The sequence below is a fragment of the Schistocerca nitens genome, chromosome 2 (assembly GCF_023898315.1).
Source record: "Schistocerca nitens isolate TAMUIC-IGC-003100 chromosome 2, iqSchNite1.1, whole genome shotgun sequence".
In the NCBI taxonomy this organism is placed as follows: domain Eukaryota; kingdom Metazoa; phylum Arthropoda; class Insecta; order Orthoptera; family Acrididae; genus Schistocerca; species Schistocerca nitens.
This window is the reverse complement of record NC_064615.1, coordinates 263,227,319-263,249,993: the sequence shown is the minus strand read 5'-3', so window position 1 is coordinate 263,249,993 and position 22,675 is coordinate 263,227,319. Positions and strand designations below refer to the sequence as shown.

At 41.4% G+C, this 22,675-nt stretch overlaps 1 protein-coding gene across 1 annotated transcript in view; it reads left to right on the top strand.

Annotated features, from left to right (window-relative positions):
- LOC126235999 (mucin-17-like) overlaps positions 1–22,675 on the top strand; it is a 351,820-nt gene that overhangs the window by 265,546 nt on the left and 63,599 nt on the right. Inside the window, exon 6 of the mRNA XM_049945007.1 lies at positions 13,474–13,620. Within this exon, the coding sequence (XP_049800964.1) occupies positions 13,474–13,620 (147 nt within the window). The remainder of the gene's footprint in view (positions 1–13,473; positions 13,621–22,675) is intronic.

The following is a 22,675-nucleotide window of genomic DNA, read 5'->3' as shown; positions in this document are numbered from 1 at the left end:
TCACCAGTGGTGTACGGCCAGTGTAGGAGATCGCTCCACACACCATGATGCCGGGTGTTGACCCTGTGTGCCTCGGTCGTATGCAGTCCTGATTGTGGCGCTCACCTGCACGGCGCCAAACACGCATACGACCATCATTGGCACCAAGGCAGAAGCGACTCTCATCGCTGAAGACGACACGTCTCCATTCGTCCCTCCATTCACACCTGTCGCGACACCACTGGAGGCGGGCTGCACGATGTTGGGGCGTGAGCGGAAGATGGCCTAACGGTGTGCGGGACCGTAGCCCAGCTTCATGGAGACGGTTGCGAATGGTCCTCGCCGATACCCCAGGAGCAACAGTGTCCCTAATTTGCTGGGAAGTGGCGGTGCGGTCCCCTACGGCACTGCGTAGAATCCTACGGTCTTGGCGTGCATCCGTGCGTCGCTGCAGTCCGGTCTCAGGTCGACGGGCACCTGCACCTTCCGCCGACCACTGGCGACAACATCGATGTACTGTGGAGACCTCACGCCCCACGTGTTGAGCAATTCGGCGGTACGTCCACCCGGCCTCCCGCATGCCCACTATATGCCCTCGCTCAAAGTCCGTCAACTGCACATACGGTTCACGTCCACGCTGTCGCGGCATGCTACCAGTGTTAAAGACTGCGATGGAGCTCCATATGCCACGGCAAACTGGCTGACACTGACGGCGGCGGTGCACAAATGCTGCGCAGCTAGCGCCATTCGACGGCCAACACCGCGGTTCCTGGTGTGTCCGCTGTGCCGTGCGTGTGATCATTGCTTGTACAGCCCTCTCGCAGTGTCCGGAGCAAGTATGGTGGGTCTGACACACCGGTGTCATTCCATTTCCAGGAGTGTACTTTAAGTTCCTCGCTTCCTAATCTAATTCCCTCAGCATCACCTGATTTAAAATTCATCTACACTCCATTATCCTTGTTTTGCTTTGTTAATATTCATCTTATATCCTCCTTTCAAGACTCTGTCTATTCCATTCAACTGCTCTTCCAAGTCCTTTGCTGACTCTGACATAATTACATTGTCATCGATAAACCTCAAAGTTTTTATTCCTTCTCCGTGTGCTTTAATTCCTACTCCAAATTTGTCTTTCATTGCCTTTATTGAATACTATTGGTGATAGGCTAAAACCCTGTCTCACTCCCTTCTCAAGCTGTGCTTCTCTTTCGTGACCCTCAACTCTTATAACTGTCATCTGTTGTTTGTACGAATTGTAAATAGCTTTTCTGCCCCTGTATTTTACCCCTGCTACCTTCAGAATTTCAGAGAGAGTATTCCAGTCAACATTGTCAAAAGTTTTCTCTAAGCCTACAAAGAGAAGTCTTAGGGTCCATATTGCGACGTGTGTTCTTAAATTATTCCGGAATTCCCTGTGGTCAGCTTCTACTAGTTTTTCCATTGTTCTGTAAAAAAATTGTGTTGGTATTCTGCAACCCAGGCTTATCAGAACTGATAGTCCGGTAATATTCACACCTATCAGCACCTGCTTTCTTTGGATTTGGAATTATTATATTCTTCTGAAAGTCTGAGGGTATTGCACCTGCCTCGTACATCTTGCATACCATACGGAAGAGTTTTGTCATGGCTGGCCCTCTGAAGTCTTATCAGTAGGTTTGACAGAATCTCATCTACTGGGGCCATGTTGCAACTTAGGTCTATCAGTGCTCTGTCAAATTCATCTTGCAGTATCGTATCTCCTATCTCATCTTCATCTACGTGCTCTTCCATTTCTGTAACATTACCTTCAAGTACCACCTGCAGGTCTGGGGGTTAGAATAGGCCCAAGGTATTCCTGCCTGCCGTAAGAGGCAACTAAAAGGAGTCTTAACATGTCTTGGCCTTTATGTGATGGTGCCCTGTAAGGTTAGACATCCATTTTTCAAAGTTTTCCCGAAGAGTGAGCCAATTGGGGAAGGGCGCCTTACATAGTGCATAGTGTCCATCATGCACTGAGACCTCTCGCATCCTTTGTTGACTTGGATCTGCACTTCTGCTCATTCTCCAGCTGTTGGGCGACGTCACCTTCCTGGGTGTATTTTCCTCCATCCCCTATGCAGTATCGCTTTCTGCACTGTTGATGATAATGGGCTTTTTAGCTCATTTGCTCCTGATATCCAGCATGGTAGCCAGTCCATTGTGGTGGGGCCACGATGTACTCTGTTGGTTGTAGCCCCCTGACGACACAGGGATTGCTCTGCTGATGCCTGCGCCATTAACTCCCCACATATGCCAAGGAGTAGATGCCCATCACCCTGGGGCATCGGGACTCCCAGCAATGGCCATCGTGCCAGGTGGCTTTTGCTGCGGCTAGGTGGCACCTGTGGGGAGGGCCCCTGGTCGGAGTGGGTGGCATAAGGGCAGGTGACTTGCCATGAAGTGTAGTACATTATCTCTTGCTGGCGGTCCACTACCAGCAGTCTCCTAAGCAATCAAGGTCGAACTTCAGTGCTAAGGAATACGACCCCAAATCATTACCCCCCCTCCCCTTCCCCCCTCGGCCACACCCTGGGAGGATAACCAGGCTAAGGATGGCAGCAGAGCTTATTCGCCCCGGTACCTCGTATGTACAAGAGTTGATGGGGAATCTTTCTTGTCAATGAAACCTCAGTTTTTTGTGGAGCATTTAGAGGACAAGTTTGGGGAGGTGGAGGGCTTGTCCAAACTGCGGTCAGGGTCGGTCTTCATCAAAACAGCATCTTCTGCGCAGTCACAGGCACTACTCACCTGTGAGAAGCTGGGGGATGTTTCTGTTTCCGGCATGCCCCATAAGAGGCTAAGGATGGTCCAGGGTATCATATTTCACACGGACTTTCTTTTGCAGTCTGCCATTGAGCTGTGGGCCAATTTAGAGTGGCAAGTTGTCCATTTCGTCCGGCACATCCACCAGGGTCCGAGGGATAAAAGGGGTACCACTGGTGCCTTTGTCTTGGCCTTCAAGGGTGACACATTACCCGTGAATGTTACGGTGATGGTCTGCCGCTGTGACGTAAAGCCATATATCCCTCCCTCAATGCAGATCTTTAAGTGCTGGAAGTTCGGCCATATGTCCTCCTGCTGTACTTCCAGTGTCACCTGTCGGGATTGTGGACATCCTTCACATCCCAATACTCCCTGTGCCCCACCTCCCATCTTTACCAACTGCTGAGAGCATCATTTGCCTTGCTCAACAGACTACAGTATTCTCCAGAAAGAAAGAAAAATAATGGAATATAAGACCCTGAACTGGCTGACCTACACTGAGGCTAAGAGAAAATGTGAGAAGCTACATTCTGTACATATGATGTCAACCTATGCTGCCGCTATGACAACGGTTCTACCATTTTGACCAGTGCTACCCTCACCATCGTTTGGTAGCGTCCATTCAGGAGACCAATCTATGCCCTGCAATGGCCCCGTCGTTCAGTGGTGTTTGTGTGGACTCCCCAGGACATGTTGGAATCCCAGGAAACGAACTTGTCAACAGGCTACGCGGAAACCACTTCTGGAGATGGGCATCTTCTAAACTGACCTGCATTCACTGTTACGCGGCAGAGTGTTTCGGCTTTGGGGGACCGAATGGCATAACAGTACGCACAACAAGCTGTGTGTCATTAAGGAGACTGTGAATGTGTGAAAGTCTTCCATGTAGTCCTCTCGCAGGAAATCAGTTCTCCTCTGCTGGCTCCACATTGGCCATATGTGGGTAATGCATGGTTATCTCCTCCATCGTGAGGATCCACCTTGGTATTGCTGTGGCTCACAAATGACGGTCATCCACCTCTTGCTGGACTGCCCACTTCTAGCCGCTGTGCTGCAGACATTAAACTTTCCCAGGACACTACCTTCAGTGTTGAGCGACAATGCCTCAACAGCAGTTTTTTTGTTGTTGTGGTCTTCAGTCCTGAGACTGGTTTGATGCAGCTCTCCATGCTACTCTATCCTGTGTAAGCTTCTTCATCTCCCAGTACCTACTGCAACCTACATCCTCTTCAATCTGCTTAGTGTATTCATCTCTTGGTCTCCCTCTACGATTTTTACCCTCAACGCTGCCCTCCAATACTAAATTGGCGATCCTTTGATGCCTCAGAACATGTCCTACCAACCGATCCCTTCTTCTAGTCAAGTTGTGCCACAAACTTCTCTTCTTCCCAATCCTATTCAATACCTCCTCATTAGTTATGTGATCTACCCATCTAATCTTCAGCATTCTTCTGTAGCACCACATTTAGAAAGCTTCTATTCTCTTCTTGTCCAAACTATTTATCATCCATGTTTCACTTCTATACATGGCTACACGCCATACAAATACTTTCAGAAATGACTTCCTAACACTTAAATCTATATTCGATGTTAACAAATTTCTCTTCTTCAGAAACGCTTTCCTTGCCATTGCCAGTCTACATTTTATATCCTCTATACTTCGACCATCATCAGTTATTTTGCTCCCCAAATAGCAAAACTCCTTTACTACTTTCAGTGTCTCATTTCCTAATCTAATTCCCTCAGCATCACCCGACTTAATTCGACTACATTCCATTATCCTCGTTTTGCTTTCAAGACACTATCCATTCCGTTCAACCGCTCTTCCAAGTCCTTTGCTGTCTCTGACAGAATTACAATGTCATCGGCGACCCTCAAAGTTTTTATTACTTCTCCATGGATTTTAATACCTACTTCGAATTTTTCTTTTGTTTCCTTCACTGCTTGCTCAATATAAAGATTGAATAACATCAGGGATAGGCTACAACCCTGTCTCACTCCCTTCCCAACCACTGCTTCCCTTTCATGTCCCTCAACTCTTATAACTGCCATCTGGTTTCTGCACAAATTGTAAATAGCCTTTCGCTCCCTGTATTTTACCTCTGCCACCTTCAGAATTTGAAAGAGAGTATTCCAGTCAAGCAGCTTTAGTTTTACATTTTATTTGTGAGGGTGCGTTTTATCATTCGATCTTAGTTTTATCGCATGACCTTTGTCCCTCTGAGTCCTCCACCCTACTGCTTTTAGGGTGGAGGTTTTAATGTGTTGCAGAGTGGCAGGCTTCTCCTTTTTATTCTCATGGTCAGCCAGCCATGGTAATCTGCTCTTTTGTTTTGATCTCTTCCACATATTTCTTGCGTGTCTCTGTTGTTTTCTTGTCCAATATTGTCCATTTTTGTGTTTGTTGCCCTTCTGTCATTCTTGTGAATTTCTCCTTTCTTCCAGCTATGTTTTGTATGCCTTGATTATTTTACTCCCACCCTTGTGGAATTATCTTGTTCGGAATGAGTGTCCAACGGCCTAGCAGTTTGGTCCCTCCCCCTCTTTTAAACCAACCAACCAACCAGCCAACATCCAAGTGCATTTCCCTTGTATAGACCCTCTATATACTCCTTCCTTCTTTCAGATTTCCCTCTCTTGCTTAGCACTGTTACTCCATCTGAGTTCGTGATATTCATGCAGTATTTTCTCTTTCTCCAAAGGCATCTTTAATTTTCCTTCAGGTGGCGTCTGTCTTTGCACTAGTGATACATGCTTCTAAATCCTTACATTTGTGTTCTAACTATTCCTACGTAGCCATTTTGCATTTCCTGTCTATCTCATTTTTTAGGCATTTGTATTTCCTTTTCCCTGCTTCTTTTACTGCATTTTATATTTTTTCCATTCATCAGTTAAATTCAGTTCCTCCTGTGTTGTCGAAGGGTATCTACTAGGCCTTGTTTTTTTACTTATTTGATGTGAGGACAGCATCCTCACTGTTTGCTCTCTCAAAATTACCCATTTATGCTGCTGTATTCCTTTTCCCTGTTCTTGTCAATTGTCGCCCAATGCTCCCTTTGAATCTCTCAACTACCTCTGTTTATTTTAACTTACCCAGGTCCCCACCTTACTTTCCAACCTTTTCGCAATTTCTTCAGTTTTAATCTATGGTTCGTAACCAATTCGTTGTGGCAAGAGTCCACATTTGCTTCTGCAGATGTCATACAATTTAAAATCTGGTTGCAAAATCTCTGTGTCACCATGATATAATCAATCTGAACCCACAGGTATCTCCTGGTCTCTTTCATTTATACAGCCTTCTTTCAAGATTGCTTCATCTTGGGTAAAGTATTCTGGAAATATGTCCACAAGGCTTCTGCCATTGTACCTCACAAGAGGCCTGAATTCATATTGCGTGCTTATGGAATATTGTCTCAATTTTGCAACTGGATTTGTGATTTCCTGTCGGAGAGGCCATGATGAATAGTAATTGACAGAAAGTCATCAAGTAAAAAGGAAATGATATTTGGTGTTCCCTTAGGTAATATTATAGGTCCTGTGCTGTTCCTTATCTATATAAATGATTTAGGAGACAATCTGAATAGCCATCTTAAGTGGGTTGCAGACTATGACGATGTCATTTATTATAAATAGTCTTCACAGGTGTGCCGCCGGATGACGTTGTGCAAATCCCACAATATTTCTTCGGAGCAACTGTCCAACATCATCAGGTGGTTGAACCTCGCTGGTGGCTAGGTAAAACTGACAAGATCCGCATGTCGACGCCGCTGTATATAGAGCACGCGCGTGAAGATTGTGCAGGCACGGAAACCACGCATGCACAAAAATTGCAGATAGATGGCTCCAGACTCAAACGCCCTCTGCCGGGAGACGCAGAGCGGCCGTTCTGCGCGTGCGCTGACGCTGTATTTACTAATATGCTGCCAAAGCTATGACAGGTCAATTATCGAAAGCTCTTTGCTTTCTCGTCTTGATTTAACAGCAGCCAATGCAGGGTTCCAGGCTGTACTCAATTGAAATCCAGCATCCCTGTTGATAAGGTTATCAGGTGTACGGATATGTATTGCCTCCTTAATGACGCAATCCCAGAAAGAGGATGCTGGGGATAAAACTTCCGTCTTTTCATAAATCATGTGATGTCCTGTTTTCAGACAGTGTTCTGCAATTGCCACTTCTCTGGTTGGCGTAGGCGTGTATGATGCTAATGTTCATCATAACGTTCTTGTACTGTGCGACATGTCTGACCTATATATGCCGCGCCACACTGACAAGGAATCTTGTACACACCACGTTTCCTCAGACCGAGATCATCCTTAACCGAACCTAACAGGTTCCTCAGATTTGCAGATGGTCGGAAAACACACTTGATGTCATATCTTTCGAGGACTCTTCCGATTCTTGACGACATGGCACCAAAGTACAGCAAGAAAGCCAAGGTGGTGGGTGTCTTCGTATCTTCATTCTGCTCCATAGATTGAACTCGCTTGGGCCTGAATGCATTACGTATTTGTCTCTCAGAATAACCGTCTTGACGGAAGGCTGTCTTCAAATGTTGCATCTCACTCGGCAGGATTTCAGAGTCAGATACCACACGCGCTCTATGAACTAGCATACGTAATGCACTACCGCATTGTGCTGGATGATGGCAGCTTGTGGCCTGCAAATATAGATCTGTATGAGTTGGCTTGCGGTATACGCTGTGTCCCAAAGTTCCATCTGCTTTCCTTCGTACCAAAACATCAAGAAAAGGTAGAGTGCCATCTTTTTCCACTTCCATAGTGAAATTAATATTCGGATGGAGCGAATTTAAATGTTGAAGAAATGTAGGTAGAGTATCCAGTCCATGTGGCCACACCACAAACGTATTGTCAACATACCGCAGAAAACAAGAGGGTTTGAAAGTGGCTGACTGTAGTGCTTTAGCTTCAAAGTCCTCCATAAAATAACTGGCCACCACAGGAGAAACAGGGCTCCCCATGGCGACACCGTCCACTTGTTCAAAATATTGGTCTTGAAATAAGAAGTACGTTGAAGTAAGCACATGTTTAAATAGTGCCACTGTGTCCTCCTCAAACTTGTTACTAATGAGCTCTAAAGAGTCCTACAAGGGCACCTTTGTAAATAAAGACACAACATCGAAACTTACTAAGAGATCCGATGATTGCAGTCTAAGAGTTTTCAAGCGACCTATGAAATCCTCTGAGTTGCGTATATGATGGTCGCACTTGCATACGAGAGGTTCCAATAGTGACGTCAGATATTTGGCAACAAAATAAGTAGGTGCTCCAATGTTTCTCACGATAGGGCGCAGAGGCACCCCATTCTTATGGATCTTGGGTAGGCCATAGAGTCTAGGAGGAACTGCAGCTTGTTGACGTAAACCCTTAGCAACTTGCGCTGGGATCGAGCTCTTCCTGATGAGTTCCAAAGTCTTCCTCTGGATCCTACCCGTCGGATCACTTTTTAATTTACTGTATGCAGGATCGTCGAGCAGTTTGTGCATCTTGCTGTTATATTCTGTGCATGAGAGAAGAACAGTAGCGTTTCCTTTGTCAGCAAGTAAGATGACAATGTCTTGGTCTCTTCTCAGATCTTGTAGTGCAGTTCTTTCAGCTGCGGTAATGTTAAAGCTGGTCTTCTTAGGTGGCGCCCAAGTCAGGATGCGCCCTGAATCATGCGTAATCTCTTCGGCAGCTTCCTTAGGAAGTTTCAAAACAGCCCGTTCTATTCCACTAATCACGTCTCTGATAAGAATGGGCCCAGGTGTAGGAGCAAAATTCAGACATTTCTCTAGCACCGAAACTGCAGCGTCGTCCAGCCTCTTTTTCCGTGAGATTAAACACGGTGCGTCTTCTTGGCACATTTTCTTGCGTTCGGGCTTCGAGTCGATCATATTTTGTCATTTGACGAACCTTGGCTTGCTGTTCAGTCCAATCAGCTAGTGCCCAAGTGGCGCTATTTACCCAGTTCCAGGATACCGCTGAAAGGTTCACTGAGATTTTCAGATGGAGTGATAGTAATCGTCTGGACACCAAGCACAATTCCTGATGTGTATAGCGTACCCTTTCTCTCGCAAGTGCTGTACTCGCCCGTCGTTTGATTCTAACGGCAGCCTCAGAGTTTATATGGTGTTTAAATTTAGCAAACGCAGGTATGGTTTGCTTGTCACGGCATCTCAGTAAAAATGCGAGGGTGCTTAGCAGTCTACCTCTCTTGAGACATAACTTGTCAAATTCACAAACGTTTTTTGCCATCTCCTTCCCGTAAAGGTACCAGATGTGACTCTTCAGGCTTTCCCGGTGGATATGTTGTAAATAGTCTTCACGGGTGTGCTGCCGGATGACCTTGTGCAAATCCCACAATATTTCTTCGGAGCAACTGTCCGACATCATCAGGTGGTTGAACCTCGCTGGTGGCTAGGTACGACTGACAAGATCCGCATGTCGATGCCGCTGTACATAGAGCAAGCGCGTGAAGATTGCACAGGCGCGTAAATCACGCATGCGCAAAAATTGCAGATAGAAGGCTCCAGACTCAAACGCTCTCTGCTGGGAGACGCAGAGCGGCCATTCTGCGCGTGCGCTGACGCTGTGTTTACTAATATGCTGCCAAAGCTATGACGGGTCTATTATCAAAAGCTCTTTGCTTTCTCGTCGTGATTTAACAGCAGCCAATGCAGGGTTCCAGGCAGTAAAGCATCAGCGCACGCGCAGAATGGCTGCTCTGCGTCTCCCGGCAGAGGGCGTTTGAGTCTGCAGCCATCTATCTGCAATTTTTGCGCATGCGTGGTTTCCGCGCCTGCGCAGTCTTCCCGCGCGTGCTCTGTATACAGCGGTGTCGACATGTGGATCTTGTCAGTCGTACCTAGCCACCAGCGAGGTTCAACCACCTGATGATGTCAGACAGTTGCTCCGAAGAAATATTGTGGGATTTGCACAATGTCATCCGGTGGCACACCCGTGAAGACTATTTACAACATATCCGCCGGGAAAGCCTGAAGAGTCACACATGTCATTAATTGTCTAGTAAAGTCATCAGATGGTCAAAACCAATTGCAAAACTATTTGGATAAGATATGTGTATGGTGCGAAAATTGGCAGTTGAGCCTAAGTAATAAAAAGTGTGAGGTCATCCACATGAATGCTGAAAGGAATCCATTAAACTGTGGTTACATGATAAATCAGCCAAATCTAAAAGCCTTAAATTCAACTAAATACTTAGGAATTACAATTATGAACAATTAAATTGTAAAGAACAGACAGAAAATGTTGTTGGGTAAGCTGAACCGAAGACTGTGTTTTATTGGCAGAACATTTAGAAGATGCAACAGACCTACTAAAGAGACTGCATACACTACACTTATCCATCTCTTTTGGCGTACTGCTGCGTGGCCTGTGATCCTTACCAAACAGGATTAACGGAATACATCAAGAAGGTTCAGGGAGGGGCAGCACATTTGTATTATTGAGAAATTGGGGAGAGAGTGTCATGGAAATGATAGGGGATTTGAGGTGGAAATCATTAAAACAAAGGCATTTTTCGTTGCGACAGGATCTTCTCATAAAATTTCAATCACCAACTTTCTCCTCCGATTGTAAAACTATTTTGTTGGCACCGACGTGCATAGGGGAAATGATCATCATCATAAACTAAGAGAAATTAGAGGTTGCATAGAATGATACAGATATTCATTATTTCCACACTCTGTTCGAGAGTGGAAAAATAGAGAATTAGTGCAAAAGAAGTTCGATGTTGTCTCTGCCAGGCACGTCACTGTGATTTGTAGAGTAGCCATGTAGATATATATTTAGATCTGAACAGGAGATTACATCTGCATCCACATGTAGATGGGTAGTCCCCCATTAAGATCTCTTGGCAGGGACTACTCATGAGAATGTCATCATCAGGAGAAACAAAACCAGTGTTTACAGATCGGAGCGTGGGATGTTATATTACTGAATCAGGCAAGAAGGTTAGAAAATTTAGAAAGGGAAATGGATAGGTTAAAGTTATAGTGGGAATTGGTGAACTTCAATGGCAGGAGAAATAGGATATTGGATCAGGTGAATACAGATTTATAAATACAAAATCAGATATAGGTAATGCAGGAGTGGGCTTAATAATGAATAAGAAAATAGAAATGCAGGTAGGCTACTAGGAACAGCATAATGAATGTATTATCCTAACCAAGGTAGACACAAAGTCAGCACCCACAACAACAGTACGAGTTTATATGCCAGTTAGCTCCGCAGATGATAGAGAGTGAAGAAATGTATGATGAGATAAAGTATTTTTTTCAGTTAGTTAAGGGAGATAAAAATGTAATGGTGATGGAGGACTGGAATCAGATGCAAGGAAAAGTAATAGGTGAATAATAATTGGGAGAAAGGAGTGAAAGAGGAAGCCGCCCAGTAGAATTTTGCACAGAGCATAGTTTAATTGTTGCTAATACTTGGTAAAAAAAAATCATATTACAGTTGATGGTTTATACATTCTGTGGTGATATTTGGCATAAAGACAGGGGAAGCAATAATTTTCTCAGCATCCTACGCACATTATTAACACCTAAACACTGCATTTTTACAATTACATGGTTGTTTTGAAGTTTCTGCAGAAAAACGTACCTGGTCTAAAACATAAAAGGTTCTCTCTCATTGCACAGTTTGGCAATAAACGACATGTAACACATCATTTCACCAAATATTGGTGAGGATGGGTAGTATACAATGGAATGTATTTTGATGCTTGCTTGAAACTTTCTGATCCAATTCTTTACTTGAGATAAAAATAGATGCATAAAAAATAGATGTGGCATTAGCTGCGGAAGGTCATAATGAAACTAACTGGGTACAAAGTCCCGTATTCTTTAATTACAGTAACTTCTTGGAAAGTTATATGCAGAGTCCTCATGGAGATAATCCCAAATTTTCCTTTGACTTTAATAGTAATAAAAACAATATATTGTGAAAAAAAAATGAAAAAGAAAAGTTGCCACAGAGGGGCTCAACCCCTGACCCTTGGATTACCAGTCAATACTCTTTCTACTGCACCAACTGCTGCCTGGAAGCTACACTGACCTAAAAGGCTCATGTCTCACACATCCTGCACCAAACACTGCTATTTTTTTATAAACACGTGTCAGTTGCAGTTCACACTTCTGTTACTTTCATTTCTGGCCGAGATTTGGATAAAATCATTGGGAAAGAGTTGACATGGTTCCCCTTAATGTAATATGCAGTGGTCAAAAGAATGTTGAGTGGTTTTGAATATTTTCTATAGAATTCATCCACTCAGTTTTGTGATTGTTACTATAATTAGGATTACATGTAACAACTCACTGAAGTTTTGCAGGTTGGCTGGGGTGAGGGGTTGAATCGTGTGGAGAGAAAGGAAGCAGGGAGTTGTGTGCATTATTAACAAAAACATAATTACCCCTTTAGGAAATTTTGGAAAACAGTTGTTAGAAACTTAGGGTCCAAAGTGTTTTTAATGGGTGCTGAAGTACTCTTGATATGTCCACATAAATTTCTCTTGGAATAAAAAATAATGGAGGTGGGGAAGAGTGTACCACTTTTGAACAGAATTACTCAATGCATGTACTATTTTCCAACTTAAAAGTGTTTGGGGCCAGCTAGTTGTTGTCTGAGCAGAAATATTGTGCTTTTTTTTTTCCTGACTGGAAAATGATTAGGAGATGGGAATAGCAAAGTTTTACCTTTAGAGTAATTACTTACAGGTCAGGACTGCCCTAATGTACCTGTGTAAATCAGTTACAAATGGTTGATCAGTATAATTTTTTTTCTTTTTTTAAAAAATGCATTAATTACACTAATCCCTCATCATTTAGTGTAAGGCCACTGAAGGCCAACATTTCGAGTGCGCAGAAATGCTAGTCCATTCTCATATGCAATATCCATATAGCGCTGTTCTTTAGAGTAGCTGATACAGCGATTTATCGCAGTTATACTATGCAGCAAAGTAGTGGAAAACTAAATGTAATAGAATGTTGATATTTCACTTCTTCTTTTCACCAAAAAGAACAGTTAATTTCAGACTTTTTGTGTCTTCACTATACACGCCTGAATGTAGGAAAGAGACAAAAAAATTCAGTACTGTCAGATGCCCCAAGCATCAGTTGTATTCAGTGTTTTGCTTTATACTTAAAAACACTTTGTGTGTCATTACTGCTTCCTTCTTCTAGATTAATTAGAGGCATTTGATTTTATCCTTTGTGATCTATGTTTTCTTTCCATTTTATTTCTTTGTAGGCACTCTGGTGAATGCCATTAACTTATATTGTCCAAAGTGTGTACCCCAGTCTGTCAAGCCTTCTGATTCCATTCCATTAACACATTTTAGCTGTTTTTGATCCGTTTTATTACACATTCTGATTCACCTTATTTTATGCTGCCATCCACTTTTTTGTGTATTGAATTGATAATGTTTTGAAATCAATACTGAAAGAAATTTGACGGTGAATGAAAATTAAACAAAAATTATATTCTCATCAGTGATCCTAATGGTGTGGAAAGTCAGTGTGTTTGCACAGAGCACAAGAGTAATTCTGAAATGTATACTCACTGGTGTGTTCAGACTTTTTCTTAGACTTCAACCAGTGTGTCAATGACGACAGTGGTGCCATTGCAAGGAAAGCATCCCTTGTTCATTTTCACTGCTATAGGGGTGTGATAACTTCCACATACTGATTGCCAACAGGAGGAGGAGGAAAGTCACCATCGATCATCAAATAAATATCAACAGGAGCAGCTGTCACAAAAAAGAAAGCACTCATCCAAGAATACACGAGAAGCTGAAGACCTGCCATCACAGCCTGCTCGTACCCCTTCTTTACAGCAGAGTCAGGTGAGGCATACTACACACTTGAAATCAAACATGGTTTGGGGAAAAATCTACTTCACGAGTGGCAGGAGACATATTGTGGAATAGCGGTTTATTCATCTCATGATGTACATTTACAGTCCATTTGGTTTACTTACAGGAGACAATATTTGAGTTACAGTGATTTTACAGTAACTAATAATAGTGCTAAAATAAAGACTAACACTGTAGTAATATTTCTTGTGATATGTGACACGTTGTATCCAGTTCAAATTTCCAGTTTGTGTGCATGAATTCATTCATTGAGTAATAAAATTTCAGTTTCACCTGCCTCATATAGCTTTCTTTTAAGTGGAACTAGATTCAACTGCATTAACTTGTCCCCTTTCAATTTATTATAAATTTTTATTACCATGCATTGAGGTCCTGGGCATACAGTTTGAGGTGGTAGGTGGAAAGCATAAAAATTTCTTTGTTCCTTCTGTCATGTGAGTGAATGAAATGGTTCCCTTCAAATAATTCATACTGGTGTACAAAAAAGACAAGAATATTACCTAAGGATGTCAGAGTGAATATTTTAATTTTTCTAGATAAAGGACGACATGGTTCTTTGTGATTTACATTGCACACATTCCAAATGATTTTTTTCTGTGTTTTGAGTATCTGCATAATGTTTGTTGAGTTACCCCTAAAACAATATTGTACCTAATAATGGATTCAAAGTAGCTTGTATATGCTACTTTTCACATATCCATGTCAGTTGCAGTTTATAATATTTGCATTGCAAACATAAATCTGCACAATTTGTTTGCTAGGTACCCAACTTGTACCTGCCAGCTCAAATTATTATCCAGATTTAATCCTGAGAATTTGATTGAGGCAACTTCTTATGTATCTTCGTTGTTGTGAGTAACCTTAATGTGCTCACATTTTGACTGTTTGGTTTGAAATGCATCATATGAGTCCTAGGTACATTTAGATTCAATACATATAGCTGGAACCAAGTTTCTAAGGTACTGAAGGTACTGATAACAGATTTGGGAATTTTTTCTGAATCCTGATTTTCAACAAAGACAGAATTACCATCTGTGAACAGAACTGATGGGGAGCTAATATTTAATGGGAAGTCATTAACATAGAAGAGAAAGAGAACTGGGGCACTGCCCCTAATGCCATATTTTTCAAGTTGTAAAAAGGCAGTGCATGGATTACAGAATTAAACGCCTTCGTGAGGTCGCAGAAAATTCCTTCCATCATGTTGCTCTTGTCTAATGATGTACTTATTTTCACAGTGAAACCTTTCAATTGAACTATTTACCTTGTTGAGAACCAGATTGATTGTTTGGAGTAATAGAATATCTTGCAATGAAGTTTTGTATGTGGGCTACAGCAACTTTTTGAAATATTTAAAATGAGACTGGGAGAATTAAGATAGGACAATAATTTCACATGACATATCTTGATCCCTTTTTGAAAAGTGGTTTCACTTCAGTATAATTCAGTAACTCTGGGAAGGAGCCTTCATCAAAGCAATTATATATTATTTGAGCAAGTGAGTTAGCAATTTTGGCGTTCACTGCTTTTATGACAGTAGTGGGTATTCCATCCAAACCTGCAGATTTTATGGTTTTTAATGCTAGGATTGCATTTTTACATCCTTCTTAGAAACTTTTAAAAATTTTGTTAGCAGTTCAGAACTTTCATTTAGGCCAAAGGGGTTTTACTTTGTTGTGATAATCTGTTACATTTACATCAGACTTTGCTGCATATATAAAGACGTCATTAAAACACTAGAGTTTCAGTAGTGTTTCCTCCAGCATTAATTTTTGAAATTTCTTGGTTACAGGATTTAACACCTAACTCAGCTTTAATGACTAACCACAGAAATGAACCTAAAGGTAATACAATCAGTAGCTTTCAAAATCTGAGGTTTCTCCCTCATGCAAAATCATGGATAATTGTTAGGAAAATGAACCACTTGCCTTCCCCTCCCCCCCCCCCCTCCTTTTTTTTTCTACCTGTCGTGTATGCTGCTTCTCTCATATCTAACATTTTGACTAATCTTCATGCCTTTGTCATTTTCACTGTCTTATACTTTCACAGCTCACTAGTTTGTAGAACTTATTTGTTCATTCCCGACAGCCAGCTATTTTCTTCTGACTCTTTCGTGATTCTTTACAGCTTACTACTGACATTTGTGTTCAGTTTCTGTCCTCCTGGCTTCGAGTACTCCCCACACACTTTTCTTTGACACGTCAAATACCTTCTAAAAGAACAGTTTCCCTGTTATCATCTCATGCTGTCCTCCTCTTGAAAATGGTCCAAGATTATTTTACTTCTTAATCAGACGGTGTTCAGGAAAGATAGATTAGGCAGAATTGGTGGTGGAGTGTTTGTGTCTGTCAGTAGTAGTTTATCTTGTAGTGAAGTCGAAGTGGATACTCCGTGCGAATTGGTATGGGTGGAGGTTAAACTTAACAGCCGAACTAAGTTAATAATTAGCTCCTTCTACCGACCCCCAGACTCCGATGATATAGTTGCTGAACAGTTCAGAGAAAATTTGAGTCTCGTAACAAATAAATACCCCACTCATACAGTTATAGTTGGTGGGGACTTCAACCTTCCCTTGATATGTTGGCAAAAATACTTGTTCAAAACCGGTGGTAGGCAGAAAACATCTTCCGAGATTGTCTTAAATGCTTTCTCCGAAAATTATTTCGAGCAGTTAGTCCACGAACCCACGCGAATTGTAAATGGTTGCGAAAACACACTTGACCTCTTAGCCACAAACAATCCAGAGCTAATAGAGAGCATCATGACTGATACAGGGATTAGTGATCACAAGGTCGTTGTAGCTAGGCTCAATACCGTTTCTTCCAAATCCACCAGAAACAAATGCAAAATAATTTTATTTAAAAAAGTTGATAAAGTGTCACTAGAAGCCTTCCTAAGAGACAATCTCCATTCCTTCCGAACTGACTATGCAAATATAGACAAGATGTGGCTCAAATTCAAAGATATAGTAGCAACAGCAATTGAGATATTCATATCTCATAAACTGGTAAGAGATGGAGCTGATCCCTCATGGTACACGAAACAGGTCCAAACGCTGTTGCAGAGGCAACGGAAAAAGCATGCAAAGGTCAGAAGAACGCGAAATCCCGAAGACTGGCTAAAATTTACAGACACGCGAAATTTGGCACGGACTTCAATGCGAGATGCCTTTAATAGGTTCCACAACGAAACATTGTCTCGAAATTTGGTAGAAAATCCGAAAAAATTCTGGTCGTATGTAAAGTACACAAGTGGCAAGACGCAGTCAAAACCTTCTGCTGCGCAGTGCCGATGGTACTGTTACCGACGGCTGTACTGCTAAAGTGGAGTTATTGAACACAGTTTTCCGAAATTCCTTCACCAGGGAAGATGAGTGGAATATTCCAGAATTTGAAACACGAACAGCTGCTAGCATGAGTTTCTTAGAAGTAGATAACTTAGGGGTTGTGAAGCAACTCAAATCGCTTGATACGGGCAAGTCTTCAGGTCGAGATTGTATACCGATTAGGTTCCTTTCAGATTACGCTGATACAATAGCTCCCTACTTAGCAAATCGTATACAACCACTCGCTCAGCGATAGATCTGTACCTACAGATTGGAAAATTGCGCAGGTCACACCAGTGTTTAAGAAGGGTAGTAGGAGTAATCCATCGAACTACAGACCTATATCATTGACATCAGTTTGCAGTAGGGTTTTGGAGCATATACTGTATTCAAACATTATGAATCACCTCGAAGGGAAAGATCTATTGATACGTAATCAGCATGGTTTCAGAAAACATCGTTCTTGTGCAACGCAGCTAGCTCTTTATTCGCATGAAGTAATGGCTGCTATCGACAGGGGATCTCAAGTTGATTCCGTATTTCTGGATTTCCGGAAGGCTTTTGACACCGAGACGGCAAATCATCGAGTAAAACTGAAGTGATATCAGGTGTTCCCCAGGGAAGCGTCCTGGGACCTCTGCTGTTCCTGATCTATATAAATGACCTGGGTGACAATCATAGCAGTTCTCTTAGGTTGTTCGCAGATGGATGCTGTAATTTACCGTCTAGTAAGGTCATCTGAAGACCAGTATCAGTTGCGAAGCGATTTAGAAAAGATTGCTGTATGGTGTGGCAGTTGACTCTAAATAACGAAAAGTGTGAGGTGATCCACATGAGTTCCAAAAGAAATCCGTTGGAATTCGACTTCTCGATAAATAGTACAATTCTCAAGGCTGTCAATTCAACTAAGTACCTGGGTGTTAAAATTACGAACAACTTCAGTTGGAAAGACCACATAGATAATATTGTGGGGAAGGCGAGCCAAAGGTTGTGTTTCATTGGCAGGACACTTAGAAGATGCAACAAGTCCACTAAAGAGACAGCTTACACTACACTCGTTCGTCCTCTGTTAGAATATTGCTGCGTGGTGTGGGATCCTTACCAGGTGGGATTGACGGAGGACATCGAAAGGGTGCAAACAAGGGCAGCTCATTTTGTATTATCAAGTAATAGGGGAGAGAGTGTGGCAGATATGATACACGAGTTGGGATGGAAGTCATTAAAGCAAAGACTTTTTCGTTGCGGCGAGATCTATTTACGAAATTTCAGTCACCAACTTTCTCTTCCGAATGTGAAAATATTTTGTTGAGCCCAACCTACATAGGTAGGAATGATCATCAAAATAAAATAAGAGAAATCAGAGCTCGAACAGAAAGGTTTAGGTGTTCGTTTTTCCCGCGCGCTGCTCGGGAGTGGAATAGTAGAGAGATAGTATGATTGTGGTTCGATGGACCCTCTGCCAAGCACTTAAATGTGAATTGCAGAGTAATCATGTAGATGTAGGTGTAGAAAACTTGTGTTCATTTCAACTCTTTCTTTTTCCCATTGAAAATACCTCTCTCTGAAAAATTCCCACTTCTGTCACTGTTTGTTTTGTGTGTCTGTCTGCCGGCCGAAGTGGCCGTGCGGTTAAAGGCGCTGCAGTCTGGAACCGCAAGACCGCTACGGTCGCAGGTTCGAATCCTGCCTCGGGCATGGATGTTTGTGATGTCCTTAGGTTAGTTAGGTTTAACTAGTTCTAAGTTCTAGGGGACTAATGACCTCAGCAGTTGAGTCCCGTAGTGCTCAGAGCCATTTGAACCATTTTTTTTTTGTGTGTCTGTCTCTTTTATGTTGCCACCTTTTTACAAGAAACTTTGATTTAAAAAATTATTTTTCGTACAGATAATACCTAGTGTGATCAGCTGTTGCTGTCAGGTAATATATGTGAACTTCAACCAGGGTGTTTAGTGTGAGAGTTTTTTGCTAAGATGTAATCACCTGGAAACTACTGTTCATCAATTTACAGTATAACATTTTTAAAATGATAGGTCCGGAGTAGCTGCAATACGTTTAATATTCTTTGACAGCTTCTTGCCATTCTCAAGTAACCTGTGAATGACATAGGTGAGACTATCTATGTATACAGTGGGGTTCATGTGAATAAATATGTATTGTAATTTTATCAGTGTAAAATTATATTGTTTATTTATTTACATGAACAACCACCATATATGTAGATAGTCTCATTGATGTTATACTTGCAGGTTGTTTGAGAATGGCAATAAAGCCAAAGCAGCTGTTGTAAAGAATGTTAAACTGAATGCAGCTGCTCTGGATCTTTCATTTTCAAAATGCCATACTGTGACATGTTCTGTGCTGTGGGTCTAATCAAAGATAAAAACATTGCCTTACATGCACTAACCGGATACTGTCTTCGAAGTGACATTATCCTCTCTCTGCAGCCTCTTATTTCTTTCATTATTGTCTCTTCCATTTTTTATTGTGCTTAAAAAAAATGGAGTCCTCAACTGATGTGTGCAGATGGTAACCCTTAATTAATTCCTGAACTTTTCTATTTTGACATCAAATTGAAGGCTATTGTTTCTTAAGTGAATGGATAAAGAATAGAATTGTTGGTTGTTGGGCCACTGTCCCTCAGTGGCCATTATTGATGAGATGGGAAAATGTGTCACGCGATGAAATTCAAAATTCTCTGTTTCACTATACAACAAACCAAATTAAAAACTGCATCACAGGAATTGTGTCCCAGGTGCCTTGTCATGCCAGTGTACCAACCACAAGGTTAGAATGGTACATGATGTCATTTATCTCACATTTGATTGAATCATGCTGTCTACATTTCAAATTTTTGTTTCCTTTTTCTGAATCACACCTGTGTGGGTAAATTTTTTGGCATTATGTCATATTCAATGTTTAGAAAGAACAAATAGTGTCTCAAAAATGTATTTTGTTCTACACAGAAACTTAACTATAATTTCCAAATATCAACAGCTGGCACTCTCACAACAATAAATGCTTGAGCAGTTATTAGGACAAAATATAACAAATGTATATTTGTAAAATTTGAATAGATTATGTGCTTTGTAACATTAATTATGAAGTTTCTCTTCACCATATGAAGATACTTTCCAGAGCTTAGTAGCAATGGTTTGTATGGAGTCAATGGGCCATTCTATAGCCACGCCTTTACGCCTTGAATGTATAAAGGGTCCCAAAGTGTATGGTGATGCAGTTTATTTTTGTGCCTTTCTACTGACATCCAAACGATGCTCCTAGTGGGTTCTGCAGAAACACAGCATGCCATGAAGCAACATATAATGTCCCTCAACTAAGAAAAGCTGTAAAAAATTAGTTTTACACCACATATCAACAGGGTGCATAGATATATTTCATTGTTTTATGACAATAAAGCTAGTGGATTTCATCAGCTCTGGTTTTAACTAACAAATTAAGAAAGGTTCTTGCATTTTTACATTTTTATACTTTATTACTGTAGATACACACATTTGTTACCATGTCCATCCTAGCATACAGTTTCAGAAATGAAAGAATCAAAACTAACATAGTTCGTAATAATCTTTTCATACATACATTTCTCTCTCTCTCTCTCTCTCTCTCTCTCTCTCTCTCTCTCTCTCTCTCTCGCCAGTTTAACATTTCCACTCAGACCTGATACGAAAAGAATCAAACTTTTCATCAGTTAATGTATTGTTTATAAATATGTGCAGTGTTTTAACAGTTTTGATTTTCCTACTCAGATACTATACAGAGCAGAATTTTTGCCCTCTGGTGGAATGTTTCAGTTCTCATGAAAAAACCTGAAGTTTCTGTAAACATCATCTATGGCTGATTTTAAATCTTTTCTGATATATCACAATCTCCAAAAATTCACTATTACTCAAACTTAACAAAATTATGTGGGCCTGTGGGCTATGTGACATCTTGTCTCAAGAGCTGCCCAAAGAATCCTCTTAACTCTCAGTAAATTCATCTTCCAGTACCAAAGCATGCAAAAGATATCTTCTCCGATTGGCTAAATGCCGCAGTATCCAATCTCCTGTCCAAAGCCAACTCTAGTGAAATTACACAAGAACATATTCCCTAAAGCAAATAAGAACAAGTGAACACCACATGTAATTATTTAAATGATGGAGCAAGTTTTATATTTCTACTATAATGAAAACTGGCTGATTCACAATTTGCATTCCCCCCCCCCCCCACTCTCTCTCTCTCTCTCTCTCTCTCTCTCTCTCTCTGTGTGTGTCTGTGTGTGTGTGTGTGTGTGTGTGTGTGTGTGTGTGTGTGTGTGTTTGTTACATCTTGGCTGCACAATCAGATTCTAATGCTCAGTCATACCTAGTTATTCACAATTTTAATGCTTTCTACTTCAAATACATACCACATTTATTCCCTCATTCACTCTCCATAACAAATCGGAATAACATTGTCAAACATATGGAAGAGGTAGTTACGGAATTTATGGTGTTAAACAAAATAGTGTGTCATTAACTGTTTTGGAGACTAGTTTGTCATCCTCTAACATATTTATCAAAAAATATTAAAATGTCTGAACGTTGATATAAAGATATTATGAAAAGGACAGGTTCCAACTCACCAAATAGAGGAGACATTGAGTCATAAGCACAACAAAAAGACTGTTGTTATACCTTCAAGCTTCCGGCCAAAAGGCCATCTTCTGATGTAGAAAACGCACAACTTACAGTTATGCTTTTTTGTGTGTGTTTTTCTATTTTTCATTTTAAGAAGGAAGCTTTTTAGCCGATGGCTTAAATACTTAAATGTAAACAATCTTTTCATTGTGCCCATCTGCAGCTCAGCGTCTCCTCTATATGGTGAGTAGCACTCTTTCCTTTTCATGATACTGTTGTTATTCCATTGTGGACCTCTCATTTGTTGGTTGTAATATAAATTTATAAGTTTCAGCTTTTTGATGATTTTCGATATTTCTGAAACTACTTCAAATATGAAACTGAGATTTGTCACTTACTTAACTACTGTTATTCTGAAAGGTTCTATGAAATTTCATGTTGATTAATATATGACGACTGTCTGTAGTAATTATATGGTAGATGTGTTATTTAGATGATCTGTAGAGTGCACACATGAGCCTATGCCAGCAGCACAGTTACTGTACTGTTGTACAAACTGCCAGAATCCAAGTATTGTTCTATAAACAACAGTACTTACATTTTGACAGTTGACATCCTTTCCATGTCAAACGTTTCCTCCCATACAGGCTTGGCATTCGAGGCAAATGTATTTGTTCAGATGCAGACTCACAGCAACACACCACCATTCTCACTTCAGCCTTCATATCCAATGCTGGTACTGCTGATTCTTCCAAAAAACAACTTACGAGCACACCACTTGGCACTCAGTATTATCCTGGTCTTGAATGTATTAATCAGCTACTTCAACAAGGCCATGACTTCCTGAAATCGAACCCTGAAAAGAGATCCATTCTGAGATTTTGCTCACCACACCTAGAATAGCTTTCCGTCACCCTCCTAATGTCTACTGTATCCTTGTCAGACCATATGCACCCATCTCCCTACTGTAGGACTCCTATGTCTGTGACTGTGCTTGCTGCAAGACATGCTCTATGCACCATCCTACCTATTCCAGCTCTATAACTGGCAAAATGTATACTATCAAAAGGAGAGCCACCTGGGAAAC